Source organism: Ipomoea nil, unplaced genomic scaffold, assembly GCF_001879475.1.
Source record: "Ipomoea nil cultivar Tokyo-kokei standard unplaced genomic scaffold, Asagao_1.1 scaffold3321, whole genome shotgun sequence".
In the NCBI taxonomy this organism is placed as follows: Eukaryota; Viridiplantae; Streptophyta; class Magnoliopsida; order Solanales; family Convolvulaceae; genus Ipomoea; species Ipomoea nil.
The window spans coordinates 2,487,502-2,515,445 of record NW_017619749.1 but is presented as its reverse complement, the minus strand read 5'-3'; the positions used below and the strand labels follow the sequence as shown (position 1 = coordinate 2,515,445).

General features: G+C 36.1%; 6 protein-coding genes and 1 long non-coding RNA gene across 12 annotated transcripts; 3 read left to right on the top strand and 4 right to left on the bottom strand.

Moving 5' to 3' along the window:
- Positions 1-1,747: 1,747 nt before the first annotated feature.
- On the top strand, positions 1,748-27,279 carry LOC109170040 (inositol-tetrakisphosphate 1-kinase 3-like). 3 transcript variants are annotated; one of them, XM_019318973.1, is made up of 11 exons: positions 1,748-2,262; positions 3,338-3,419; positions 3,547-3,579; positions 4,159-4,279; positions 4,424-4,516; positions 4,639-4,746; positions 4,852-5,028; positions 5,129-5,184; positions 5,297-5,403; positions 23,432-23,440; positions 27,254-27,279. In XM_019318973.1, the coding sequence occupies exons 1-11, from the start codon at positions 2,048-2,050 to the stop codon at positions 27,261-27,263; spliced, it is 1,011 nt and encodes a 336-aa protein (XP_019174518.1). In that variant the 5' UTR covers positions 1,748-2,047; the 3' UTR covers positions 27,264-27,279. The 3 variants fall into 3 exon arrangements, with proteins under 3 accessions (XP_019174518.1, XP_019174517.1, XP_019174519.1); XM_019318972.1 differs by lacking the exons at positions 23,432-23,440; positions 27,254-27,279 and adding an exon at positions 5,472-6,056 and having other exon boundaries at positions 1,749-2,262; positions 5,297-5,381; XM_019318974.1 differs by lacking the exons at positions 3,547-3,579; positions 23,432-23,440; positions 27,254-27,279 and adding an exon at positions 5,472-6,056 and having other exon boundaries at positions 1,749-2,262; positions 5,297-5,381.
- Positions 7,756-10,217, top strand: LOC109170038. The gene is made up of 2 exons (XM_019318970.1): positions 7,756-8,703; positions 9,155-10,217. Exons 1-2 carry the CDS (start codon positions 8,081-8,083, stop codon positions 9,882-9,884), a joined length of 1,353 nt encoding a protein of 450 aa, XP_019174515.1. The 5' UTR covers positions 7,756-8,080; the 3' UTR covers positions 9,885-10,217.
- On the top strand, positions 12,586-13,710 carry LOC109170045 (ergosterol biosynthetic protein 28-like). The gene is made up of 2 exons (XM_019318982.1): positions 12,586-12,754; positions 13,415-13,710. The coding sequence occupies exons 1-2, from the start codon at positions 12,736-12,738 to the stop codon at positions 13,669-13,671; spliced, it is 276 nt and encodes a 91-aa protein (XP_019174527.1). The 5' UTR covers positions 12,586-12,735; the 3' UTR covers positions 13,672-13,710.
- Positions 13,813-14,800, bottom strand: LOC109170043 (proline-, glutamic acid- and leucine-rich protein 1-like). Of its 3 annotated transcripts, XM_019318979.1 has the most exons (3): positions 14,710-14,800; positions 14,015-14,545; positions 13,813-13,944 (listed from the first exon to the last, which is right to left on the bottom strand). In XM_019318979.1, the coding sequence occupies exon 2, from the start codon at positions 14,466-14,468 to the stop codon at positions 14,019-14,021; it is 450 nt and encodes a 149-aa protein (XP_019174524.1). In that variant the 5' UTR covers positions 14,469-14,545; positions 14,710-14,800; the 3' UTR covers positions 13,813-13,944; positions 14,015-14,018. The 3 variants fall into 3 exon arrangements, with proteins under 3 accessions (XP_019174524.1, XP_019174521.1, XP_019174522.1); XM_019318976.1 differs by having other exon boundaries at positions 13,813-14,545; positions 14,710-14,797; XM_019318977.1 differs by having other exon boundaries at positions 13,813-14,555; positions 14,714-14,795.
- On the bottom strand, positions 16,860-18,368 carry LOC109170044 (EPIDERMAL PATTERNING FACTOR-like protein 2). Of its 2 annotated transcripts, none has more exons than XM_019318980.1 (3): positions 17,748-18,368; positions 17,583-17,623; positions 16,860-17,355 (listed from the first exon to the last, which is right to left on the bottom strand). In XM_019318980.1, the coding sequence occupies exons 1-3, from the start codon at positions 17,857-17,859 to the stop codon at positions 17,083-17,085; spliced, it is 426 nt and encodes a 141-aa protein (XP_019174525.1). In that variant the 5' UTR covers positions 17,860-18,368; the 3' UTR covers positions 16,860-17,082. The 2 variants fall into 2 exon arrangements, with proteins under 2 accessions (XP_019174525.1, XP_019174526.1); XM_019318981.1 differs by having other exon boundaries at positions 16,860-17,352; positions 17,748-18,362.
- LOC109170039 lies at positions 19,699-23,382 on the bottom strand. The gene is made up of 10 exons (XM_019318971.1): positions 22,729-23,382; positions 22,480-22,547; positions 21,835-21,905; positions 21,439-21,711; positions 21,072-21,232; positions 20,832-20,887; positions 20,630-20,682; positions 20,417-20,549; positions 20,160-20,257; positions 19,699-20,015 (listed from the first exon to the last, which is right to left on the bottom strand). Exons 1-10 carry the CDS (start codon positions 23,016-23,018, stop codon positions 19,944-19,946), a joined length of 1,275 nt encoding a protein of 424 aa, XP_019174516.1. The 5' UTR covers positions 23,019-23,382; the 3' UTR covers positions 19,699-19,943.
- Positions 25,902-26,904, bottom strand: LOC109170046. Its single transcript, XR_002052336.1, has 2 exons — positions 26,723-26,904; positions 25,902-26,056 (listed from the first exon to the last, which is right to left on the bottom strand). It is a non-coding gene; the product is annotated as an uncharacterized LOC109170046 (long non-coding RNA).
- Positions 27,280-27,944: the final 665 nt, after the last annotated feature.

Genomic DNA, 27,944 nt, shown 5'->3' with positions numbered 1-27,944 from the left:
TAAATTATTGTAACACCTTGGTCTGAATGTCCTAATCTGAATTAATTACGTAGCACCCCACTAAAATGAATGATAAATATCAACATGTCTGGTTAATCCAAACATATCAACTTCTGCCTACTTCATCATAAGGGAAGACTACCTAACCCAATAAAACTAGTTTTTGTATTTATTTTATTTTATTTTATTTTATTTTTTACTTTTTATGGCAATTCTGATGTAATTTCATATAATATAATATACATACTTTTTGTCCGATTCTTCCAACATTTGTTAATTCATTCGCAAGATTTTTACTGCAAATGTCAAGATAGTTTAACGTTTATGGGCTGGTTCTGAACCATCCCACTTGAGACATGTTAGGGTTGAGGATTATTTGGACGGCAAAGAAACATGCCTTACTATCTTGATTCACTAACCTGCCTTGAGTGAAATTAAAACCTAAAAATATTGGTCCATCAGCTAACTCATGAAACTTTTAATTAATTGGAGGTGAACTGATAGACGTTAATATCGATCAAGCTGTTAAGGTGGGCCAAAGCTTATGGCCGGACTATGAGTCTCATCCCTTTCTTAGGACGAGTTAGGGTTAAGATTTTTTGAACTACTATTAAGAAACCGGCCTTACAATTTCGACCCACTAACATGCATAGATATTAACGTCAAATTCATTTTCTAAAGGGTAGCAATCATCTGCAGCAAAACATGGAACATCAAGCTTATTGACTTCCTCACATAGTGCAGTTTGCTTGACTGCTATGCATGGGATTTTGGGAGAATAATTCCACATTGATACTCCCATAGTCCCATGTAATTGACCTCTTCACTCTAACCTCTCTCTCGTCAACTTTAATTAATACGGAGTACCACTCAACATATCATCATATTATATTATTAAAATATGGACAATTTCAGCCAAGTTGTTAGGACTATTAAATATTCTAGCTTGTTTATTAAAGTGTAAAAAATTAATTTTGTGTTGAAAAAGATATAGTAAAAACTCATACTTTTCCGGACAACACAGATCACTAAAAAGGTGAAGTTTTTGCATAATTTTTGATTGGTTTCTTTTTCTTTTTATTTTTTTATTTAAAGAAAAGAAAAGAAAAAAAGAGATGGGAAGAGAGTGAAAGTGGATGCGCCAGATGGAGGCAGGATGATGGATGGTAGTGATGAGTGAATGTGAATCTTATTATTCTTATTTGATAAATCATTAACAAAAACATAAATAGTTGAAATTGAAATAAAATAAAAGGGATATGGTAGTACCATATCTGACAAATGATGTCCAACTATACAAGATCAGATAAGATTCATCAACACATGAATATCATGTGGATTCCTCCCACTGTTGATTATATTGTACTACCAGCAATTTTACTTTTATTATTATTAAAATAATAATATTACATTTTTCTCATGATTTCATCCATAATTTTTAATTTCTTTCTTGTTGTGCAATAATATTTGATTGATACAATGATACACACACGTAAAATTTAGGAAAAAAAAACATAGAAACCACACATATTAAGGGAAAAAAAAAAAAAGATAAATACGTAAAAAAACAAGTGTGTTCCACGTCAGTTTTAGCGCGTTAAACAATTGGATCACCTTTCTGGCGCAAAACTGTTTTAATTAAATACGGAGTATTAAATAATAATAATAAATAAAAAAAAATTAAAGGTGGCGTATAGTCTGCACAATGTGGGTGTGAGCGCTATAAAGGAACAGAACCGCCCTTCCACGCGTTGCATTACCTTCCTCTTCTTAAGTTTTCCTTCAACCGCGCTTTCATCAATTCTCTCTCTCTTTCTCCCTCTCCTCTCTGAATTCGATTCGTGTATGCAACCGGATTTGCTCTGTTTCTTCCCGCGATCCATCTCTTCCCGGATTGGTGGTTGTTTCGTATTCTTGAATTTCGGTTTAGAATAACGAAAAGGCAGAATTTTGGATCGTTTGTTGGGTTCTGTTGTTGAATTCGGGTGTTGGGTATATAATTATATATAAATATATATTGTGAAAGGGGGAGGGGATTTCTTTCAGGATGAAGGTGAAAGGCGAGATTGTTGGGTATAAGGGTGTGGTGGAAGAGGAGGAGAGAAGGGAGGAAATGGAGGAGATTGTGGCGGTGCCTAAGAAGTACACGGTGGTCGGAGGGTTTCCCCAGACACACCCCATGAAGGTGGTGGTGGTGGGGTATGCTCTCACTTCCAAGAAAATTAAGAGCTTTTTGCAGCCCAAGCTTGAAGGTTTAGCTAGGTAATATTCTTTTTTTTTTTTTTCTTCCCCTCGTCTTTAAGATAACTTTAAATGTTTGCAGCCGTAATAACCAGTATTCAGTGTCCAAAGTTTTTTTTTTGGTTGTTGCAAATCTGGAAGTTTTATGATGCCTTAATCCCTTCAATACATGCCAACAGATTGAAACTTTTTATATTTTTTAAAAAAATCGTTTTGGAATGCAATTTACTGCCTAAATTCCCGAGTTTGAGGATTCCGGATTGTAGTGAAATTCATAATTTTCTTGCATCTTCTTATTTTCCTATTATGTCACTTTTGCTGGGGGGAAAGGGATCTGAGTTATAATTTTGTTCTGATATGAGATCGATTCGTTTTAGAGAGAGACAGAGAGATGAAAGGGAATAAAATAACTATATTTTGCGGGAGCCATTAATTAAATTTCTTAAATTTTCAACAAATATCTGGAATATGAATATTCTGGAAGGTATATACTTTATGTCGTGTGGCTCTCTTTTCTGAAGAGAACTTAACCTTGGAAGATATTTCTAATGCTTCTTGTTTATGTCATTTTTAACATTAATTGTATGTCATTAGATAGAATATTATTAGTCCTTTTCTGTATTTGGAGACAGACCATAAGTGATGACTTATTGGACCTCTTTAATATTTCGATTTAGAGTATGCCAGTTATGCAAATTTACCTGGATCCCACATCTCAAGCATTATGTTATGACTTATGACAATGGTTGCATACATGTCCAGCTGTATATCATGTTCCTTTTCGTTTGATCACTCTTCAACGATGAACTTTTCTCTTATGAACTGTATTGGTTTGTTGTTCCACAATCTTTGGGGAAACCTTAAACGTAACGGTTGTTTGACTTTTGGTTTGGATATCATTCAATACCATGACTAAAGTAATAGTTTATGTCGTGATGAGAATTGGGATTGCAAAGGGACTAACTATTGGCTATAACCTATGTGATTCTTGTGGTTATGTTTTTTCGGATTTCTCTCAGTTCCTGTATCATTTACTGCTGAAAATTTAGTGTCTCGGCTGCAATTGAGTGACTGATTGTGCTTATATAAAATGCAGAAACAAGGGAATATTATTTGTTGCTATAGATGAAAGCAGGCCTCTTGCAGACCAGGGTCCTTTTGATATTGTGCTCCATAAGGTTAAGTTGATTTGATATGTCATTTTTTCCCAGTGTGTTTTCTTTATGTGTCTCTCAATTTCGTTTCTGTATAATCGTTTCCTATTTCACCTGACTTTTCTCTCGTTTCATTCTTCTGTTGATGCAGTTAACCGGAAAGAAGTGGCAGAGTATACTTGAGGTTGGTTCTGGAAAATTTGTACTTTTACTGCATTTGCTAGTTTATGTGTGTTATTAGGAAAAAAAAAATAATGGCAATATGTAGGATATGTCAAGCAATCTATTGAAGTGGATTAGATACATAGGCAGTGACTGATGGGAAACGAGACGTCTTCTTGCTTAGAAGTTAGAACTTATTCCCGTCTGACATAACTTGCAGACTGCTTGCTCTTTCCTTCATCATGAATCATGACTTGATAATTGAGGTCGAAGGATTCTGGCAAGGGAGGATCTTTCTCCTTCATGGACAGATTAGCTGGTTTACAGGTTTCTCAAGTATATTGTACAAAGGATCCTTGTATTAAAATGGATATTTTCCCAGATTTGATGCCAACATCATATCGGCTTATGAGGAGAGGGCTAACATAATCGATGTTTAAAAAAAAAATATTTGGTATTTTCTGTTATAGACGTTTTATATCTTCCGTTGTTGGTTTAGGGTGTCATTTTTTGTGAACTTGTTGAATCACAAAAAACTATAAATATTTGACGAGAACCTTTCATATTTCTTTATTCTTATCTATTCGTTCCCTCTTTGCAGGACTATAGGATGAAACATCCAGACGTCACAGTCCTTGATCCTCCAGATGCAATAAAGCACGTATACAATCGTCAATCCATGCTTCAAGATGTCGCAGCCTTGAAGTTTTCAGATGCATATGGTAATCCTTTGGAGATATATTTCTGTGATCATTACTTATATGCAACTTCTCTTTCCTCGAGAGAAATTTGGGAGGATTTTTTGCTTGGCCGTTGATTTTTCTTGGTTACAAATAAATGAAGAATATGTTTTTCATTCCATGCAGGAAAAGTTTGCGTTCCCAGGCAGTTGGTTATTGAGGATGATCCTTCCTCGATCCCCGCAGCTGTGAGTAAAGCTCAGCTGAGATTTCCTCTTGGTGAGCGTCTACTCTATGTTCGTCTATGTTTTGTATCGCATGTTTTTTGTTTTTTTGTTGGGCATTATTATGTCGGTGTGTGACAATACATTATTTCTTACACCAACTGTTCTGTCTTTCAGTTGCAAAGCCGTTGGTTGCAAAATCACACGAGTTATCACTGGCCTATGACGAACTTTCCCTTCAGATACTTGAACCGCCACTTGTGCTGCAAGAATTTATCAACCATGGTATGTTGACTAACTTCGCTCAAACCCACCCGGCCTTCTTTCATAGAACCATTGAAACGTGTCATGGGTTCTGTCTTTTGATTTGTACGTTTTTCTTTGTTATAGGCGGTGTCATGTTTAAGGTTTATATTGTCGGGGAAGCAATTACGGTGGTCAGACGATTTTCATTACCTGATGTCTCTAGACGCGAGTTATCGAAGAATGCTGGTGTGTTTCGCTTTCCTAGGGTTTCTTGTGCAGCTGCCTCCGCAGATGATGCAGACTTAGACCCTCGCGTTGCTGGTGAGCTTATTACTTATATTCGTTTGTCTCGATTTGGTTTCACTCGTCACCTTTTTCGCCTCTTTATACGGGCAATAACATGTTACGTTTCATCGTACAGAACTCCCTCCACGTCCGTTGCTTGAGAGACTTGCTAGGGAGCTTCGTCGTCGACTGGTATTCCGATATTACTTTTGTTGTTTTAATCATAAGAGTTCGAGGAAGGAGATAAATTAGTTGTCGTTTTATTCCTTCTTTCTCACATTGGAAGTTACTATGTTCTATGTAGGGCCTTCGGCTCTTCAACCTGGATATTATTAGAGAGCACGGAACCAAGGACCGGTATTATGTTATAGATATCAATTATTTTCCAGGTAATCAGAACTTGAACACGAATTAGGTGAATGATTGGAATTTTTCAAAATTTATGCTATATTACGTTCTAAACGCCCTGCATATTACAGGATACGGGAAAATGCCAGAATACGAACACGTGTTTACGGATTTTCTCCTCAGCCTGGTGAAGCACAAGTAGTAAGTAAGGTGGTTCTGGCCAGAATAAGATAGATGGCAGCACGACGAGAGAGAGACAATGCAACAAGGCCGCTACAAGCAACAGGGGCACTAGTATACGTCTAACATAAGAGCGGGGAGTTTCAGAAGCTGGTTCGAAACACGTGCAGAAAAAACAAAATGGAAGCGCGTTTGATCACTGCAGAGGCCCAATGGATCCTTGTTCAGAAGCGATGAATTTCGTTCCCTATATTCAAGTTCGATCTCCTCACTAGCTCTGTTCTTCATGTTTTGTCCATTTATCCCCTTTTCTTGTCTTCTACCATTCCCATTCTTTTTTTGGCTTAAGGGGGGGAGGATTTGTCTGCAAATTTTAGCTCTCTTTGGTATTTGTCTAAGTAGGTGGATTCACAAAGCAAAGCAAGCTTAGTCCCTTGTAAATTCCCTTTTGTTTACTCTGTATCTGAGAGTGCAAATGGTTGTATTGACTTTGTAAATCCCCTTTTCTTCAGAATAAAATGTCCATTTTTCCTTCTTTTTGGTCCTCTTTTTCATTGCCTCACATTTTCTTGCTGCAATATTTGGGCTTGACTTTTTTTGCTTGTAAGGCTTATTTATCACCAGAAGTATGTTGTGGAAGAGGGACCATCTATCTAGCGAAATATTGTGGTAATGGTATAGCTGGAATACCAGTACTTTATTTGCACTTTTCTTCCTGGCCTTACTATTCTAATTGGATGAGCTGGAAATAGAACAAGAAGATTCGAGGCACTTGGTTTAAGTCAGAGCTGTTAACAAATTGATCACGAACAAATAGAGGTTTTTCGTGTTTGTTTGTTAAGGTTTTTGAAAATCATATTCGTGTTCGCTTGCTAAGCGTTCATTAGTGTTTGTTAACGTTCGCGAACATGTACGCAAACGTGATTGTTAACTTTAACGAACACGTTCACAAACGTGATTGTTAACATTAACGAAATACGTTAACGAACATGTTCATTAACGTTTGCGAATGTGTTCGTGAACGCTCAATACCTAAACGCATGCATATGTTTATGATCACAATGCGTTCGTGAACAACAAATAATACAACCAATAACTAAACAAACAACATAACAACTATATATATATATATATATATATATATATATATATATATATATATATATATATATATGGATTGAACATGTTCATAAATATTATTAACAAAAACTAAACGAGTTTGTTCGTGAACATTATTAAACGGATACCTAACGAGCTTGTTCATGAGCTCCTAGCAAACAAGTCTATAATTGTTCAGTCTTTGTTCGTTTATGAATAGAACACTAAAATTTGTTAATTCATATTAATTTATCTTAATAAATAAACATAAGAGAACACTTATTGAATACGAACACGAGTAGTTTATCGAAAGCTCTGTTTGCTAACACCTCTAGATTTAACCAAAAATGTATGTTTGCTTGTATTGTATACTGTGTGAAAAAATTAGCTTATACGTTTAGAGCAGTAGGTACTTTGAGCACAAGTTGAAGGCAATTTATACTGTAAACTATAAGTAAATGTTAATTTTAATATAATAAAGAAATATTATTGTATATAAATAATGTACTTTTAAAAAATAAATATTTAATGTATTAAAAATAAATTTTTATGTATTTTAAGTATATTAAAAATGTGTCCGAGTGGTTCATCTTACAGATTATGATCCATGGTACAAATTTTGAAACAAGTTTACAAGTAACTAAAGGGTGTTGCTGATTATATTAAGGCCTCATGCTGACGACTAAGTGCATGCTATTCTCTTGTGATAACCGGGTGGCACGTTTCAGACGGGCGAAATAATCCTGGCAATCCACGTGTCCGTCAACGGGAGACTAAGCTGTCACCGCACACAGCATTTCTGAATCCAACGGCCACGAAATTTCCCCACACAGCCACTGATAACATTTCGTCACGTGGGCCCCATCTATGGTTATGCAAGGAGACAAAAGACGGGCCCAAAAGCGTGATTTCATGTGTGACAAACTAGGACACAGGGGTCATTTTACGGAAAATAAGCAAAGGGCATTCTGGGCAAAGAAAACACATGAGATACCGTCAACATAAAGTCCGGCTGGCATGAAACCAAATCCAGGCTGTGCACAGCTGTAGTCCAACCACACGCACAGTGGGTGTTTGTTTAATTTTTTCCGCCAAATTATAATTAAAAAATAAAAAATAAAGAGGGTTTTTTGTTTCGGTTCGGTTACCAGAAAGAGAGAAAGGAAAAAGAGTTTTCTTCTCCCCCTTCGATCCTTTTCTCTCTCTCTCTTTCGCTGCAGAAATTGCAGATAAGAGTTGTACGTTCGAATGAGAGAGAAAGTGATGAAGATGATAGATAGTGTCGTTCAGTACAGTTCGTTTCTTCTTCATCTTCTCGCCGGCTCACATTAGCATAGCATATACTGTTGTACGCTGCTTTTGTATTTCTTCCGCTTAGTAGTGTTTTACGGGTTTGTTTGTTGTTGTGCGCACTTTGAGGATAAGGAGGTGAGTTTTGTCGCCGTAGGGCACATTGGTGGGGATGGATCCGTGTCCTTTCGTGCGGCTAACTGTAGGTAATCTGGCGCTTAAGATTCCGGTGGCTTCCAAGCCGGCGCGTACCGTAGTGCATCCTTCGTCGTCGCCCTGCTTTTGTAAAATCAAGCTGAAGAGCTTCAGTGTGCAGGCCGCCGTGGTGCCGCACATTCTGCCGGATAGCCAGTTAACGGACGGGCAGGTGCAGCCGCTGGCTGCGACTTTCCATCTGAGTAAGTCGGATCTCGACAGGCTCGCGGCCAAGTCACTCTTCGGCGGGAAATTGCACCTGAAAATCTCGATCTACACCGGCCGGAGAGGTACGAACTGCGGCGTTAACTCCGGGAGGCTTCTAGGGAAGGTGTCTGTGCCGGTAGATCTCACGGGGGCGGAATCTAGAGCTGTGGTGTTCCACAACGGTTGGATTGCGGTTGGGAAGGATGCGAAGAACTCCAGCGCGCAGTTCCACATGAATGTGAAGGCCGAGCCTGACCCGAGATTCGTTTTTCAATTCGACGGCGAGCCAGAATGCAGTCCTCAGGTGTTCCAAATCCAGGGAAACATTCGTCAACCCGTTTTCACCTGCAAGTTCAGTTTCCGGACCACTGCAGACAGGAATCAACGGTCCAGGTCCGTCCTGTCTTCTCACTTATTTTACTTTTTATTTTTTCCCGTTTTCCTTTACAAACCGACATGCTTCATGAGCACAATTACACTGGAAATTGCCGAGTGGTACGGTAAAGGAGGGCTTGTTCCATACATATGTGGTGATGTGTTCTAAAACTGGGGGAGGGAACATTAAGGAATCAAATTTAAAGCTAAAAGATGTAGTTGTATTTAAATCTTCGGCGTCACTGGACAAGTGTTCATGTTTAAAGTGAAGATACGAAGCTTTTAAAACTTTAGCCCTTAACAAACTTTTCTTAGGTTGAGGTTAATTTGATTCAATTACTATTTGAAAATTCGATTACTGTTTTCAACAACGACATTCTTTGCTTCCTGCAGTTTCTTTTCTGATCAACTATCAATCAGTATTGAAGTATTGAACTGTTTGTCATTTATTTTTTACCGCATTGTACAGATCATTGCCGTCTGAGCAAAGCGGTCCGAGAGGTTGGTTGAGTTCATTCGGAAGCGAAAGGGAGCGGCCAGGGAAGGAGCGGAAAGGATGGTCAATTACAGTTCATGATCTTTCCGGTTCACCGGTTGCCGCTGCATCAATGGTGACTCCATTTGTTGCCTCTCCCGGTTCGGACCGGGTGAGCCGGTCTAATCCAGGATCCTGGCTGATTCTCAGGCCCGGAGACGGTACATGGAAGCCGTGGGGCCGCTTAGAGGCTTGGCGCGAGCGAGGCTCAAACGACGGCCTCGGCTACCGCTTCGAGCTGATTCCGGACTCCGCCGCATCCGGAATCGTCCTGGCGGAGTCGACGCTGAGCTGCAGCAAAGGCGGGAAGTTCTCGATCGACCTGGCGTCGTCGTCGAGCGGGTCGACGAACGGTACGAGAACGCCGAGAAATGCAACGTCGCCGGCGTGCAGCCCACGCGGCAGCGGCGATTTCGGTTACGGCTTGTGGCCGTACTGCGTGTACAGAGGGTTCGTGATGTCTGCGAGCGTGGAGGGAGAGGGAGCGGGAAGCAAAGGACGAAAACCAACGGTGGAGGTTAGCGTGCAGCACGTGAACTGTACTGAGGACGCAGCGGCTTTCGTGGCACTGTCAGCAGCAATTGATCTCAGCATGGACGCTTGCAGGCTTTTCTCTCAAAAGCTCCGCAAAGAACTCTGCCCTCCACAAGACTTAATCTCTTGACTTTATTTTATTTCATTGGTTTTTTTTTTTTTTTTACTGAGTGGTAAAAAAAAATGGTGCGATGGTTTTTGCGTCCTGTCGCGTTTCATTTCGCTGATGATTATTGTCAGCAACATTAGTAGTACTAACAAGTGAGTATAGGGAGGAGTGTGTTGTACAGAGGGTGGGGAATTTTACATTTTTACTGACAGGGCACTGCGCGCTCTGTTTTTTTTTTTTTTTACCTAGGGTGTGTTTGAATTCTGTAACCTTTTTTACCATTGGTTTCTTATCAATTGCCAATGGTACCGTTTTCGCAATTTTAATCATCTATCCTACTTTGTGTAAAAAAAATGCCCTCATGTTTAGGTTTGCAATTCTAGCTAAAGACAACTGGACCAGTTTGGTTGAACTTTAACTGCTACATATTATTATCTTTCTTTATGAATAAGATGGGAGAAAGGCGAATTTGTGGGGAGTGATTAAAGAAAGGCAAAACGAGGGTGCAATTGCTGTGTAGGGTGAAATTAGTAAATAATTGAGTAATTTAATTAATTAATATGGTAAGTAGATTGTAGATGTATTGAATTTGAATTGCGAGATGAGTGTGGAGGACAGGGTGTAAATGTACTTTAATATAGGAGGAAGCAACAGAGCAAATTGGAGTGTTACTATTTCAGCTGGCCTATCATCTCTATTCACCCATTCTCATTATAGTAGCCTAAGTAGGTCTTAGCACAAGAGCTAAACGTAATTATTGCCGTTTAATAATTACTATTAATACTCAGAATAATTACCCATTACATACGGAGTAATAATAAATTACCTAGAATTATTCACGAAAAGTTATATTGACTTAATGAGTTAAAACATTGAAGGGGCGTTTGGTTCAGCTTATATAACATAACTAAAGGAATATGACATTCCAAAGCTCACATTGGTTTATAATATCTTAGGGAATCTAACATTCTCAAGGAATGTCACATTCCCTCAACATAGAATTTCGAAGGGAATGTGATTCCCTTCAATTTCTTATGTTATGTAAGATAACCTTAGTTATATATATATATATATATATATATATATATATATATATATATATATATATATATATATATATATTATGTTTATGTTAGCATATAAAATAATTTTGTTTTTCAAGTTCAAGATTTTAGTTAATATTTCAAAATCATGTAAAATTATATGATACCGTTATCTTATTTATTTATTTTAATTTTTAAGGATATTATAGTATGTGTATAAAAGATAACCCTAAACCAAAAATTATATTACCTACCCCAATTTTAACCAAATACAGGAATCTAACATTCCCTAAGGTAATCTGACATTCCGTGAACCAAACGACCCCTCAATAATTTCGAGAAAAATCTACTGTCACTCCTGTAGAGGACATCCTCAATAATGAGGTTTTTGGGGTGATGTTTTAAGTGCCAAGTAAGAGATATGCGGAGGAAAGAGAAGAAGAAAAAAAAAATAATCAATTGTTATCTTTGTTGCGTCTTAGGACCACAAAAAATCATTCTTTGCAGGAGGAATTCTAATTTTCTCTCTCTTTACATTCTCTCATCCACATCACCAAAGTTATTCTAAAAAAACTATGCAAAATGCACCAATGTGGATGTTTTATAGTCTTAGCAAGCATATGTTACTCATAATTGACAAGTTCAAACTGGTCAATAAATCACTGGGAGTCCAACTTAAAATTTTATAGACTTATAGTTACTATGCTAACAACTTTAGTGTTATGATTATATGGAGTTTTTTTTTTAAAAAAAAAAAAAACTATTAATATGATGATACTGAAATCTTTAAAAAACACATTATTAGTGGAATAAAATTTGAAAGGTAGAAAGATGAGTAGTATGAAGTCCGGTTGCAACATTAACATCAAACATTGTAATAAATTGTAATGCAGTCCTGAAATAGAAACTCCAAAACCCCTCTGATATAACTAGAATTGGTTTAGAAGGGGCATGTGGTCATTAAAGTTTGTTTGACAACGTGAAAATGTGTATTTGTAAGTTACACAAATGAAGCATGGAAATGGGTGGTGGGGCATTAGGGGATTTATAGTATTTGAATTGAGACAGCAGATAATAGGTATAGGTTAGGGTGAAGGGACAGCGGCAGGCGGCAGTGGGCCGGCGCACGGTTTGAGGGACCAACCAAAATCAAACCCATATCCATTCATTAAACCCCCACAGCCTGTCATCCCCGCTCCTCAAACTTCACAAATTCAATTCTTGAGCTTTTTTTTTTCATTTTGGTTTCATAAGTATAACTATTAGCTTCTTTTTTTTTTTCATTTTGGTAGGGTATATGTACGTTTAGTTATTCTGATACATGAGGGAAGTCGCTGAAGATGGCCAGCTAGGTAAGGAAAGTGGAGTTTCGTGAGAGAAGAAGGGTGGGGTGGGGGGACCAGAGGATGAGGTAAGCTATGAGTCACTTTCTGGGGAGTTAGTTTTTGAGTCTTAGTCTCACTGGATTCGTTACTACCACCACACCACCTTTTATCTAATGGTGAAAACGTTAGGTTAGGTTATACCTACCCGTTAAAGAATAGCAACAAAAAATGATGAGATCACAGTGTTTACTTGGGACTAATTACTGCAAAATAAAAGTCTTTCACATAATTTGTGTCAGCTTCAATGTTCCTAATAATGGGAACCTTTTGCAATTTGGTTTTGTTCAATTTTAACTTTTTCTTTTGCCACCATGCAACTTGCAGGCTCTAAACCTCGAGCCCAAAGTGGCCCATGGACGTTCTTGAAGGCCTGAAACGTTTTGTTGATCAGAATGTCCAGAATGCTGGCTCTCATTCTCTTGAGGTTGTTGAATCAATAGCGTAATGGTGAAGAAGATGAAGGGTATACCCACGCCTTTTCTCTACTTTCAGAGTTACTTTTCATTTACTTTGGATTGCGTTTTCTGCATTGAGTGCAGACAAATTTTTTTGGGAATAAGAGCTTAAGCTTTAGATGCATAGAATGCAGGGGATTTTAGCTTTTGGGGAAAAAAATCTCATCTTTATTTGATACTCCGTATGATGTTTGGGGAAGACGAGAATCTATTCAGTGTTTTGGAGATCCTAAACCCATCAAATCCCCCGAGTTCCGCCTTAGTTCTGAGATTTTGTCTGCCAAAAATGGTTCCTTTGAATCTTTGATAGATCTCCTTTTGGGATTTCACTCCATTGCCAGGATTGGGATTCCATTAATTAAATGCTCTTTCTTTACAGCAAGGAACACTTTACTGATCTGAGATTATTAGGTTGCAAAGATCTGATCTTTTTGCTCATTAATGGTAACCCAAATTATACTGGTGGAAGTTTAGCCTCAAAGATTGATGATAACTGTCACCATTTCAGTTACCTGGTAATTTTGCTCATGTTGAAGAGTGATGACATTGATGAACTGAGATATACATAAGTTGCAGTGTTAATTGGTGAATTTATTGTCTGGGCATTAGTTACTTTCTTATTCAGTTTGCCACAGTAAAATTTTTTGACTTGCATTTATCATTTATAGTGACTGAAGTTCATGGGAGGGAAGACATTTGGGGTGTGGGCACTCTTTGCTATCTTTGTGCCTTTAACCTTGATGACAGGCCTTTGTATTTGGCAACCTTGTTGTCTTTTGTCTATGCATTTGGTCATTTCTTTGCAGAATTCCTAATGGAGATCAGAAATCTAATTACTGTTGCCATCTTTGCAGCTGACTTTTCTCTAAATCTCTCTGTATATTCAATGCTGTATCTATTGCATCAAGTCTTAAATGGCTTCTGATTCTTGCCAGCAAAACAGCTTTGCTCCCGTGAACCAGAACCACATAATTCTTGTCTTTTTTACTTTCTGTCATTATTTTCAATTTTCCTTCTGGTTTATCTCAACCATGATTGTTCAAAACTTCAAACATAAATGAAGATGTTTTTCTGTCTCAAAAGAACATTTTTATAGTGCAGAGTGATGATTACATAGAATGCAGTTTGCTAAATCCTATGTAATCAGAGATTACAGATTGAATAATACACTTGGTTTTCCTCCTCCTAAACTTAAAATTTCCTATTCTTGCCCACAATTTATCACTCGAGAACAAACTGAGCTACCCGAGTGGGCTAAAAACTAAAATTTTCCTATTCTTCTTTATCCTCTTCCCCTATCAAATCCTCCAATTGCTCTTCTGCCTTGTCTAGCTCACCTCCATCTGTGTCATCATCTCCTTCATTCTCCCTCAGCTTCCTCTCTTCATCCTCCAACTCCGCCCGGACCTTCTTCTCTTCATCATCCAACTCCGGCTCATCATCTCCGGCGAGTTTCAGGCCGGCGTCCTCCTCCTCGTCCTCAATCTCCGGGTTCAGGCCCTTCCTCCCTAACTTGAGAATCTGAAGCCTGCTGCTTTCTCCTCCTCCCTGCCCAGATACCTCACTGCCACCTCCCTCAATTCCACCCTTCTTGCTGTAAGATTTGTTCACCTGATAAAGCAGCCATATGCAGAGGGCAAGAACCACACATATCTGAAATCCATGCTTCAACTTGAACCCTTTCGCCCTCAAATTCCTACTTGATGATTGCTTCAACAACATCTTCAATCTCTCTCTCTCTCTCTCTCTCTCACCCCCAAAAATTCAGCAATCCATTTACCAGGAAAGCAGAGATGAAACTGAAACAGCCTGTTTAATGTTCAAGAATTATATCAGACACCAGATTCATACATATAACTAAAACTAGGAATACCAAACATTAAATTTTCTTTGAAGAATCTTTAACGCCCCAGAAGGAGCAAAGAACATCATGCTTGGAAACAAAGGGAAGGGGACAAAATACTTACCAGTAATAGCAGTGGACAAAAAAGATAAGTGTAAGTGACATACCAGAGAGGAGGGGAAGTTAAGGTGGAGAGATATGTGGTGTCGGTTTAAGGTTTGGGTGTTTGGAGGAGTGTCGGTGGGATTTTATTCGGCGTATCACTTGGAAAATAACCATGCCCCGTGAGCTCAATAAGGCTTCATAGAGAAGACAGTGAGAAAAACAAATTCAAAAAAAATTAAAAAATTGGGACAAGTGAACTACTCACCACCATTCTAACTATTGTACAGTACCAGATAATCTCAACTAAGTTAGTAAAATAGATGATTTAATAATTGTAAGATTTCAAATTCGACTCTTTCATAATTGTCTATTAGTCTTTTTAATTAAATTGGTAAACTATAAACAACTTAAAGCTAATTTATTTCAAACATAAAATGAAATTTACCTAAAGTGAATAAAGACTATGGACTTTTCTGTAAATCATGTAATACGAAATTTATTTTGGTTTTTGGAACAACACTGTTTTGGTGCTTTCTTATAATAATTCCATTTGGTGAAGTAGTACTCTAGGCGCACAATTTTTTTTTTTATTTGGTTGTTGGACCAGGTTTATAGGCCTGTATTTAGAAGCCCAAAGGATATAATTGCAGGCCCAGTTAGATTTGGGCAGCTCAAGTTGAGCAAATTGACTAGCAATTGTTATATCGTGCACCATGCCCACAATGTATTGTGCGTTCTAAAAATCATTTATTTCGTATGACATAATTGTATAGTAGAATATATATAAATTTCTAACATAATACACATAATCTAACATAATACATAATAGAGATGAACTCATAACATAATATACATAAACTCTTAACATAATACACATAAACTTTTAGGACGCACAATGCATTGTGCACCTTGGTGCACGATATAATTGTGAAGGACAAAGGTGATGATGTAAGTGGCAAATTATTCTGTGGACCTGGGTTCAGCTTGCATAGTGGACTCGGCTTTAAAAATACACAATTTACATACTGAATGTTTACAATTTTTACATATTAAATGTTCACAATTTACGTGCTAAATATTCACAATTTGAATTGTTAACATTTAAATTGTGTATTTTGAATCCGGATTCATGATATAACCGGTTGGATATAAGTTGATAGAAAGCTGCACATGCCATAAATTCAAATTTGCATGTCATGGCAACAAAATTGGCAAACAAGTAGTAAAACATCATGATTCTCGTATTTTAATTAAGATTATGAGTTTGATAATCTAAATTTTTCTGATACAATTTACCTCTCCAAAAAAGCGTCCTTTTATTTTCGTTTTGCCAACTAATGGTGAAGTGAATTAACATATTAAGCAGAAATTTTGTAAGAATGAGTGAAGAAATAGTGTTGATTATTAGCCTGGAAATGTTGTGTGGTATGAGAGCACAGGGAAGAAGGGGACGCAGGCACAGACACAGCAACAGACACGCACGCACATGCAAAAATGAAATGATGGCAGGCCATACGTTGGGATTGTGGGAATTTGATGGAATTGAGAATTTCGAGGTATGGTTAGAGAGAAACTGTGAAAGAAACACACAAAATCTTGCAAGATACGAAAAATGGCAGCACTGTTTAACCAGTTTGCACTGACAATACCACAATATAATGCCTCTTCAATTATTCATTCATTTACCAGTTACCCCCACACTCTCTCTCTCTCTTCATTTACAGTACCAAACCCTGACTTCTTATATTCAAGAAAGATTTCACTCTATTCTTCAAAACCGTAACTATAAAGTTATAAGTTCAATTCTTAACATGAGTGGTAAACCGTACTATTTTTTTCAAGCATATACTGCTACCTTTGAATCTGTTTTGTAATAGTGTGTATGTGGTACTGTTACAGTGGAGACTGAGAGCATATATACAGAATTCATAAATGTAGGGACATATATAATTCATAAAACATATACTATATGTATCAAATTTGAAAAGATGTGTCGCTGAGACTCTGAGAGGACAACTGTTGATCTGATCCAATGAGTAGGATGACCATTTTTCTAAAAGTTCTGGAGAGACTGTAATCAATTCAAGACTGTTCATCTCCTCCTTTTTGTGTGTTAATGAGAAGAGGTTTGGAAGGATATATATTATGTACACACTAATTAATACTGGAGTAACATGAACTACATTATATTCTGCAAGGATTTTATACTGAGAGATCACACAAAAGTATATAGACAACTGAATTGAAGAAACTTTAATTTGTATCTTCATACACCAAAAAGGAAAGAGGAGAAGAAAAGAGAGGCTTCTTCCCACCTTTGATCTGACTATAATTCTGGGTTTCTTCTGATCTGATCTTCTTTTCTTTGCTGCTTAGCTAGCTAGTTCATCATGGGTTGAAAAGTAGGTCACCACATTTACACTTCCAGCACATGGGCTTGTAATTGGAGAGATAATCCCCTCTTGTATAGGCCACATTCTTGGGGACTGACTTGAACCCATGGCTGCCTCTACTTGTCTGTTGGTGTTTGAAGGTTGGAACAATGGGGACTTGGACTGCTTCACAGTGCCCACAGTTTCTGCACCTACTCTCACATCTTGGTGGCCTTGACCCTATCAAACTCCTCACCCTCACCACAATTTCTTCATTTCCTCCTTTCTGCTTTAAATGCATGCAACACACCATCAAAAATTCTAATCTCGTCAACCCAAGCTAAATTGGTCAGACTGTTAACTTGGTAACAATTGAGTTACAAGTTCAACTCCCAACGAGCCTATTAACGTTCTTTGTTTGAACCAGTCAGTTATACTGGTTTGTGGCTCAAGTTCCCCCCGTAGCTGAATAAAAAAAAATGATCTCACAAATTATATATAAAGATGAAATCTCACCTGAGGTGTATCCTGCTCTAGTTGCTTGGGCATTTCTCTGCCTGAAATATGCAATGGAAGAGTTAAAGAACATGGAGAATATATAGTAATTTCAGTGTTGTGTGTCATGTGTGTAAAGATGAGTGATTTGAAAGAAATAAAAGATTTTGGAAACTGCCCACTTACCTTGAACCAAGAAGCTAAAATGGGTTAGGGCTGAAACTGAGAAAATGAGGAGGAATATGATTAGGTGTGGATTTCCATGGCGGAACATGCACTGTTGGGAGCAGGCGGCCATTGGGGGGTTTCAGAGAAAGCTAGCTTGAAGTTGGAGCAGATCAGGGAGTTTTAAAGACTAAAAGGGTATATGAGAGAGCTAAAGAAAGATGATCAGTGGTTCCATAATGCTAAAAGAGATGATAGATTTCCAGAACTAGTTTTTTTCTTGCTTTGCTTTCTACGATTGCAGCCACGGAAATGGAACATTTAATGCAGGGAACAGAAGGGTGCAGCAAGAAAGATGAGTAGAAGAAAACGAGTTGAGATAGTCCCTGAAAAGAGAAGGACATCAAAACCTCGTACACTGAGCCCCTAAGTTCCAACACTTCCCTAAATGAGGTCTTGTTAATTAGGGGTGATGGATGCTAACGTGGGTGTCTTGGGATAAGGGTAGTTTTATACCTAACTCCTTTTTGTTTTTTTTTTTTATAATTCATATTTCTGGCTTCGTCAAACTGTACTCTAATTTCCAGTGTTGTTTTACATTGCATATAAGAGGTCTTTTTATCATCATTAATTGGTTAGAGTTTCTTAATGATTTCTCAGGATCAGCGTTCTCTAATAACTTCTCAAGTTCTCAAACTTACGCTGAGAGTAAAATTAAACGTTAATTAAGTGATCACCTAGTGGGGCTACAGCTACTCAATTTCAAGAATCGAAAAACAGGTCACAAAACATGGATTTTTCTTTGATGGATTCAAGAGATCAGATAATACAAGCAATGGAACAATGGGGTGGGTTTCCACTTTCCAATCATCTGCAGCATAATTAAAGTGGACTCACAAAAAAGGGAGAGATGATAGGAACATAAGAAGAGAGATTTTTGCACAAAAGGACAATTGAGTTCACAGGTGTGGCTTAATGCATATGGGTTTTCATTTTCCTCCCAAATTCCCACTCACTTTGTCCCCCTCACTTGTGTATATCAACCATCGCTACTTCCATTTCCATACGCCAACTCCCTTTTATTTTTAGTTATTTGGCTTTATCAGCTCATTTGAAATTATGGGTAGCATTTAGTTTCAAGAAATATCATAAAACTAGAACATTTAGACCATTAACAACTTGAGATTGAGCCAGTAAAAACTCTCGAAATTAGGGTATAATGTTTTTTTTCTATATCCTTATTTTTAGTTATTTGGCTTTACCCGCAGATATAAAGGAATTGGTAGCATTTAGTTTCAAGAAAGATCATACTAGGAGAATTTGTAAACCATTTACAACTAGAAGTAACAGCAACTTTTAGGATTAAGGTGTAATGTTTTTTTTTTTTTTTTTTTTTTAAAGTTATTTGTCTTTTATCTGCTGACTTGAGAGGATGGGTAGCATTTATTTCCAAGAAAGGTCATAAATTTTAGGGTAGGTGCATAGCTACAAAGAGCTTAAGTACAACAGCTACAGTGTAATCTGCCAAAGTTGTTCAATGTGATGGAGAGATTTTGCCTCCAAATCCACGCAAAATTAAAAAAAATATAAAAAAAATAAAAATTATTGTTGCTTGTCAAATCCTCCCTAAATATATGTTGTCTTGTCACAACCTTAATCATGAATTTCCAAAAAAAATCCTTCAAATCTCACTCTGACATGATCATTTTACACAACTCTTATCACATAATCTTGTTCTGTCACAAAATTTTCAGCAACTAATTTCAGTTAATCAAGAAATTGAAAGTTTAAGGCAAAAGCAAGTAGGACCAAATCTTACCTGACCCTGATTTAGCTTACCTGCTATTCATCAGCTTTTGGAGACCAGTGGGGCTTGGATGAACTGGATTCCCACTACCATTCAAATCTCAAAAAGACCTCTTTTATTATGCTTCAATTATTCACTGTGAAGCACTCAAGATTACCCAGAAGATTTGTAGTTCATGTAACTGTACTGTTATAAGCTTTTTCTTTGGATTTATAAAACTATAGAAGATATATCTTGCTGTTTTAGATAAGAGTACATGCAGCATAACAGATTGTAAAGCTAAACTCAGGGTTCTGTATCTATTTTTACATTTTACTGACTACCTTTTTCTTCTTATATTCTTAGTACAAGAACCTGTGCGTATAGTATACCTCGATTATGTTTTGAAATAATTAAACTAATCCCGTGACTTATAGTACAAAATTGTCGATCATGTGTTGTATAACATCAGCTCCATCAGAATTAATGCAATACTTTTGTACCTGGATGAAGTTGGAAAGAACTGTTACCAGCTAATTGCATGTTTTTTTTTTGTTAAAAATAAAAAAAGACGAAGCATAAAAATTGGATTTTTAAGTGGTTAGACTATAATGCAATGGAGAATTCATGAAAGACGAGGTCCAGACCTGAATCGTGTTATGTGCAAAGTATCTTTGTTTACTTCCACGGAAGCTAACATCTATACGCTCCCAGCTCAGTTTTGTTAAGCCTTTGATCATGGCCTCTGCAAATGAATTAAAAGAAATCATGGAAATCACAGAATCGTTGTTCCTAATAAATCATGGTATAATATAAATAAATGTATCATTCTCGTGAAAATGATCGTTGAAGCTTAACCACAGAGCATCAGTTTGACAGTTCATTAGGATAGCAGAAATCTAACCTTCCATACAACTAGCTTTGTGTGCTCTACTTTTGGTCTTCTCGGAGCCTTGTTCTTGAGTGGTAGGAGTCTTTATTACTGGTTCTAAATTTACAATATGCGGGTACTTCTCCACTCTTTTGAGATTCTTACGCTGAAAGAGAGGAATCTCCGAGACCATGTAAGTAAATAATTTTCAAATCAATAATTCATAGTACAGACTTTAATTTTTACCTTTGGAAGTTCATTTCTGGGCCGTATTGATGATGTACTCCACCCAACTATATCTATATTTAAGTGTTAAGGTTTTGTGTAAACCAAGAATATATAAATGGAATGATTGTATTATTATGGTTAACGCTAACTTTAACCAACTTGAACCACTTCTGAAACTAGGAGAGTCGCACAGGACTATAATGTATATACTCCAGGATACGGTCAAAATGTATATTTGCATAGGCCACTCGACGCCTGAATGATTCCAAAGCAGATCTGGAAAGAGAAGTTAGATGTAAGAGATGTTTTGCATTACACTCATTATTTTTAATCGTAAGCAACTGCGTTTTGGGGCATTAGGGACTCGTCGAGAGAGGGGAATGAGAGTTGAATTCAAGTCTTTTCTGCCCGGGAAATTGCATAATTTTAGAACGAGTTTAATTTGTTCATAATGACTTACATGAAAGGTAGATCTTCAGAATCACTGGCCATCTGTAACAGAAGAGGAGGTTTTCCATTATCACTGTCAGTCAAAAACAGATGCCTTCCCGTTCTTCCAAGTATCCCTGATGCACGGGATATGACATTCTCGAGGGAGTAAAGTCCACAGAAGGCAGGGACCTGTAAAATTCAAAGAAAAGATAGCAAGCATTAGTTAAACCTTCAAGATATGCACTACGAATACAATATGTACTACTAAGTCAACAGTCTGACCAGCTTGGCTGGGGTTGCCTCCTAGCTTATTATGTTCAGTAAGCCTCTTAATTGTGTATCGACTCTTCTCCATAACGAAGAACAAAAGAATATGCAGAAAGACTACAAATCACCTGTTTGTGCCCTCTTGAACCGAGATGAGGTGTTGCAATGGTTATGAAATTCACCGGTTCCAGTCCAGCAATTTTTCCTTTCAATAAATCTTCTGAATGCAAGTCATTATTAGATTCGTTTAGTTCACAATCTCCATTTTCTTTGCTGGGCTTTTCTGCACACCCTTTTCCATATAGGGTGGCAATCGCATATCTCGATATCAGGCCACCAAGTGAGTGGCCAATAAAAGAAATCTTTTGAAGATTTGGATACCGTTGTATTACAGATGTAACCTAGGAGAAATTAAAAAAAAAAAAAAAAAAAAAAAAAAAAAAAAAATCAATTATACAAACTACATAGTCTAAACTTTAAAAAAAAAAAAAAAACTATTTCTTCAATAAACAAACAGTACGCACCTCTTCAGCTAATCTCTTCCCCATTACATCAACACCATCAAATGTCAATGTTGCAGAATTTGATTCACTGCCTGAAAATAGCATATTAGGTAGAAATTTTTAAAGTTAATATCAATAACACATGGCTCGAACTAATTTAGAAGATTAGTGGCCTTCAACGTTGGGCAAAATTCAGCACACAATATGCAAAATTTTCTTTGTTTTCTCACTATCTGAGAGCACTTCATAAAAAGACTAGTTTCATGACTCCAATTATCCGTTTTTTTTTTTTCCTTTTGCATTTTTCATTTGTTAAGTGATCTGTTCTTTATATGGGAACATCAAATCATCAACTATTTCACTCGGCTTGAGCTCAATTAAGAAGTACCGGGCCAGATTGAACTCAAAATATTCAAGCTCAGCTTGAACTCAAAAGCATATATCTCTTGGAAGTTGAACTCAAAATTTAAGATACTAAAATTTTCTGGGGACTAGAATATGCATATGAACTTCACTATGAACAAATACTTTAATTTGAGAAATAAATCAAAGCTTGCCATAGAAGACTAATAAGATCTTGCACTAGAATACTCCTACAGAATCTCATTTCACTTGATTAACAAGAAAGAACAAGTAAAAAAGAATAGTATGAATCATGGAGCTAACAGTGAACTATGACATCTTGTGGATAGGCCTTCACAAATTGCTTGGCAGGAAATTTCCAATTCTCAGCACTGCAGGCAGGTAAAATTAAACCACAAAGAGAAAAACACTATTATCAGCATCAAACAAGACAATAACTGCCCCAAATTCAAAACTTTTTTTTTACCAATAATAAGCATGAATATTACCCTTCAAATCCTCAATTTTACTTATTCAACTCTAAGTAGCTAATTTAGTTTAAAAAGTATATACCTGCCAATAATGCCATTGACCATAACAACCAGGTGAGTGGATTTCTTATCTTTTTCAGTAGCCTCCACCTGGAAGCCCCCGTCGCCGGCGGATCGTTCCACCGTCGGCACCTCATCATCCAATCTCATGCACGGGAAGAAATAGTACCTCTTCTTGAACCTCCACTTCTTCACGGTATGATTCCCAGTGCTGTTCTTCTCCTTTTCATCCATACCCATCTCAGATTTTACGTCTCCCACCTCTTCTTTTACAGTGAGGTCTGATTCAATCTTCGTTTCAAACGAACCCATTTCACAAAAATCACACAGAACCAGCTGATCGATAGATGGGTGCAAATAAATCACTAATCTTTGGGGTCAAAACTTAAAAGAGGCCGCCTTAATTTTGGCATTTTATAGCCAGCTGCCCTGCTCCATGCTACGAACTTTCCTCAAGCTCGCAACTTTCTCATCACTGACTGTTGCAGACCATGGAAACTTGGAAATCTCGCAACTTTGAAGAGTCAAGATTTAGAATTGACGAGCCCGAGCTGCCTTTCATTGATCAGACAAAAATTATTCCTTATTCTTTTATTATTTTTTATATACCAAACCTCTAGGCTCTAACCCACTCTTAATCTTAAAATATACGGAGTATCTAACATCGTATGAACACTCCGAATAATTCATAAAATATCTGCCAGAGTCGCCTTCAATTCGGCTTTCTACTTCTAGAACGAGAAGACAATGACTACTTGCTCTGTTGAGCCTGTGGGATCGGTAGAGTCGGTAGACGATGAACGACTATAACTTCGTAAGGTTTGACTTTGTAACATACCTGATATGGTCTCCATTAATGAATGCTTCTAGACTTTGAATGAATGATAACCCAATATTATTGGGTTTTGTTGTAGACTTGTAAGAGCTTTTTTGGATTCTTTCCCAATTTATGCTTTAAAATCAATCTTTTATTCATGGATATATCTAAATATAGCTACGAGAAATATAATTCATATATAGAAATTATTTCCAAAATTTCCTAACTTACCCGCAAACATTTACTTTAAAATTTTAGATTTTTTCTGTCTTATTTTACCCGTCATGTTTACTATTAATTAATCAAATTAACTTTTTTTTTTTTTGTCAAATACTATGTACTTAAACAACATAGTTGTGGTTTCTCAAATTAAAAGTTTTCAAGTTTGAATCTCAATGTGAAAGCACTAATTCTTTATGCTTCAGTATGTATGATCATATACTAAATTGTAATAGTCAATAGTGCAACATTCAAATTAACTTTTTCATATTTTTTTATATTATTTATTTAATTTTAAATTTATTTTTATTATAATTTGTAAATATATAAATTTTATATATTAATACTAAATTTAATATTACAAAAAATTAAATTAATTTTCTTTTAGTTAAACCTCATTAATCAAATCAAACACATAAATAAGAATTAAGACACAAAGAATAGTTATTTATAGCATCCTTTTTTGGTGAGTAGTTCTTTATAGCATTCTTAGTCTCGTAATTAATAACAATTTATAGTATTATTCAATCCCACTAGTATAATTAAATGAACGTTTATAAAAATTCTACTAAAAATAAATGATAAATGATAAATAAAAGTTTAAGATTGTACTGGCTTTTCAATGTAACTTGTCTGATGATATATATTTTTAATATTAGCGCGCGTACACACATATATATAAGAGAACACCTCTTGCTGTAAAAGGTGTAAACACATCCACACCTTTCGTATGAAGAAATCAAAGGCTAAAATCTTATCATTACTAAATTTTCAAATTTACAATAATTATAAAATGAACTCCACTCTTTAAAATATTCAATAATTATAAAATTGACATTGTATGTTTTTTTTTTTTTTTTTTTACTACAATCCCAACTATTAATGGACACTGATGAACGATTGAGATGAATCCTCACTTTTACAGGAAGACACTATTCTTATTTGATATTTTCCCTACATATGTAAGTATATAACTTGTGTTATAATGATTGCATTTGAAAATAACAATTATTTTGTAAAATTGAAAATTTTATATAATATAATTATGGCCCTTTTTTCTTATTGCTCTTTGAATATTATTTTTAGATTAGTTAATGTTAGTGCTCATACTTTAGTTACATTAGCTTTTAATCAGGAACACTCTATGTACTGAGACTATGTCCCCCTGATTGTTTGGTTCCTTTCATTAATTAAAATGGAGAAAATATTTGATACACCGGCGTTGTATAGGTGCTATACGACAGCGGTGAATCAAAATGCGACACCTCATTAAATTGTAAAATTAACTTTTACTGAACCTTTTTAAGCAAATTATAATAATCTTAATATAGTATAATTATAATTATTTTCTTTTATTAAAAATAATTACCATAATTAATTAAAACTAAATAATACTGAGTATTAATTAGATTTATTTTCCTCTGCCATGGATTCAGTTGGGTGGTGGTTTTAGACGGAGTAATACATACTGACAAAAATCTTGTGAGAAATAAATGACCTTTGCTATTCATCCATGTCCACTTGCCAAAAAATCATGCATGTTTTGCACTTTAGTCGAAACATCCTTGCAAGTCCACTGCCATGGAAATGTAATGGGATCACTCAAATGGTGCACAAAGTTCACATGTAAGGCAAAGGGATTATACTTCTTCTCCCTAGTTTTCATTTTAGCTAAAGTCCCATCACAGACCATCTCACCATACTTGTCAATCAGCGTTTTCTCCCCGGCCTCAGTCCATTTCTTTCTTCTTGGCTGCGGCATCATCAACTATACCCACTGCCCAACCCCCAAATGTCCAACCACTAAATCAGCAACTTCTCTACTTGCTTAAATGCCCAAATTTCATCATCATCAAGAGGACATAGAAGCTGGCTTTTCAGGGTTGCGAGATATGCCGGTAGGTTACGTTCAAATCCTTGTGGGTATTGCACATCCTCTGTTACTTGACAGGAAAAAATACTCTGTATCTATATTAAGATTATTATAATTTGCTTAAAAAGATCAGTAAAAGTTAACTCTACAATTTAATGAGGTGGCGCATTCTAGTTCACCGCCGTTGTATAGCACCTATACAACGCCGGTGCATCAAATATTTTCTCATTAAAATATGCTAAAGCTTTTGATTTTCAAAAAAAATGTTATTTTAACGTATTTTAAGAATGTATTATAATTTTTGTTATTTTTTCCTTCCCATTTTCTTTCCCCTCATTTCCATAGGAACAGAAGAATAAATCCTGATATCATATGCACATATCTCTGATCTCTCATACAATGCATATTTGACCTCTTTGATTTGTGGCTACAAAACAAAACCTGCAAAAGATGAAACAAATCAGGTTAGTTTATCCGCTGCAACAATCCATATAATTCAGTGCTCAAACGATTTCATCCCTGATGAAGTGGATGCACAAATATTAAAGCACAGGAAATGCAGACATAAAGATGAACATATACATATACAGGAAAATAAACGTCAATTCTTGAAAGTATATATATATATATATATATATATATATATATATATATATATATATATATATATATATATATATATATATATATATAACAACCTCAGTTTCCTAATAGGTACCATATTCTCGAAATAGCATTGCTTAGTCCCTCAGATTTTACATTAGTTGAAGATCTTCCTAATACATAGAAATTCGCCTATGAAGAGGCAAAAGCAGCACATACATATTAAAAAGTTATAATATCAGACTGTAAAAACAAAGTGAAGTGAAAATCTATTTTAAAACGAAATCAAAACAGATGTCTTTTGTTGTAAACTAACGTATAAATAACTGAAAGAGCGAAATTGAAATGGAACAAATTAAGAAGACAGACGACAGTATTTGCTTTGTTCCTCTAAGGAGGTGAAGAGCTATTATAAGCAAACGCAGTAGAATTTTTTATATTTTATTTTTATTTTTGTTAACAAAAGATATTTCAACTGAAAGTAAGAAGAAAAAGACTGCTGACCTGCGACGGAGGACGGCGAGTTGAAGCCGGCGATGTCGGAGAAGAAGTAAAATGATAAACTCCGTAGAATTTACCACATACCCCCCAAAATAGTTGTAATCGGCCCAAAAACAAAACCAATTGAAATTAGTCCGGCCCGAACTTAGTGATCTAGTGGATCGCTTATCTACACACAACCTCAGGCCCAAATTTCATATTATAACTTTTTTAGGGAAAAGGGTCAAATAAGCCCTCGATTAGTTTAAAAGTCAATTAGGCCCTTAAACTTTTTAAAGGTGTAATTACACCCATCAACAATTCATTTAAATGTAATAAAGCCCAAAAACAAATTAATGACCTGCTATCATAGGTCATTAGAGTTCAGGCCACCTTCCGCCGAATTTTCCGGCAAAAAAAAAAAAAAATGACCGGCACAATTTTTGGCAAATCTGGATTGGTTGCTGGTCACATTTTTTTTGTCGGAAAATTCGCCGGAAGGTGCCCTGAACCCTAATGACCTATAATAGCAGGTCGTTAACTTGTTTTTGGGCTTTGCACATAAATGAATTGTTAATGGGTGTAATTGCACCTTTAAAAAGTGTAGGGGCCTAATTGACTTTTAAGCTAAAGTTTGATGGCCTATTTGACCATTTTCTCACTTTTTTACAATCATTATACTACAATAGACGTTATGTCAGGGACTCAAGTCCACCTTGCAAGGTGGACCCTGATCCAAATACACAATTTATATATTGAATGTTCACAATTCAAATTGTGAACATTTATTATGTAAATTGTGAACATTTAGTATATAAAAATTGCTAACATTCAGTACTTACATTGTGAACATTCAATATATATATTTGAATTTTTAAACCTAAATTCACCTTGCAAGGTGGATCTGAGTTCATAGAATAATTTGCCATTATACTATGGACCAAGGTTCATAGTGATGCATAAAGATGGAAGTAGCCAGACTCCTTTGTAGCGGCCTATGACCTGGTCTAATTAAGGCCTAATTAGGTTTAAATACTTTTTTTTTTGTGCAACTAATTAGGTTTAAATACTAATTATTCATCTTGCACTACATTAGTTAATGGTTGAGAAAAAAGATTAATGGAGATTGTTATTCATGTTCACGAGTATGTCATCTTTAAATATTAATTATTCATATTATAGTTTTATTACTTTTCTATCTTATTACTTTTATATAGCATGAAAAAAAAAAAACAAATTTTAAGAG

Coding starts and splice junctions, on each gene's coding strand:
- LOC109170044 (XM_019318980.1), bottom strand. CDS start 17,859: ATGGCCGCCTGCTCCCAACAGTGCATGTTCCGCCATGGAAATCCACAC. Junction 17,624..17,747: donor TTTTAGCTTCTTGGTTCAAG/GTAAGTGGGCAG, acceptor TGCATATTTCAG/GCAGAGAAATGCCCAAGCAA. Junction 17,356..17,582: donor TAGAGCAGGATACACCTCAG/GTGAGATTTCAT, acceptor ATGCATTTAAAG/CAGAAAGGAGGAAATGAAGA.
- LOC109170039 (XM_019318971.1), bottom strand. CDS start 23,018: ATGGGTTCGTTTGAAACGAAGATTGAATCAGACCTCACTGTAAAAGAA. Junction 20,550..20,629: donor CCAGAAATGAACTTCCAAAG/GTAAAAATTAAA, acceptor CCTCTCTTTCAG/CGTAAGAATCTCAAAAGAGT. Junction 20,258..20,416: donor CAAAGCTAGTTGTATGGAAG/GTTAGATTTCTG, acceptor ATTCATTTGCAG/AGGCCATGATCAAAGGCTTA.
- LOC109170040 (XM_019318972.1), top strand. CDS start 2,048: ATGAAGGTGAAAGGCGAGATTGTTGGGTATAAGGGTGTGGTGGAAGAG. Junction 3,420..3,546: donor TTGATATTGTGCTCCATAAG/GTTAAGTTGATT, acceptor CTGTTGATGCAG/TTAACCGGAAAGAAGTGGCA. Junction 3,580..4,158: donor AGTGGCAGAGTATACTTGAG/GTTGGTTCTGGA, acceptor CCCTCTTTGCAG/GACTATAGGATGAAACATCC.
- LOC109170043 (XM_019318979.1), bottom strand. CDS start 14,468: ATGTTGTTGAAGCAATCATCAAGTAGGAATTTGAGGGCGAAAGGGTTC.
- LOC109170038 (XM_019318970.1), top strand. CDS start 8,081: ATGGATCCGTGTCCTTTCGTGCGGCTAACTGTAGGTAATCTGGCGCTT. Junction 8,704..9,154: donor GACAGGAATCAACGGTCCAG/GTCCGTCCTGTC, acceptor CGCATTGTACAG/ATCATTGCCGTCTGAGCAAA.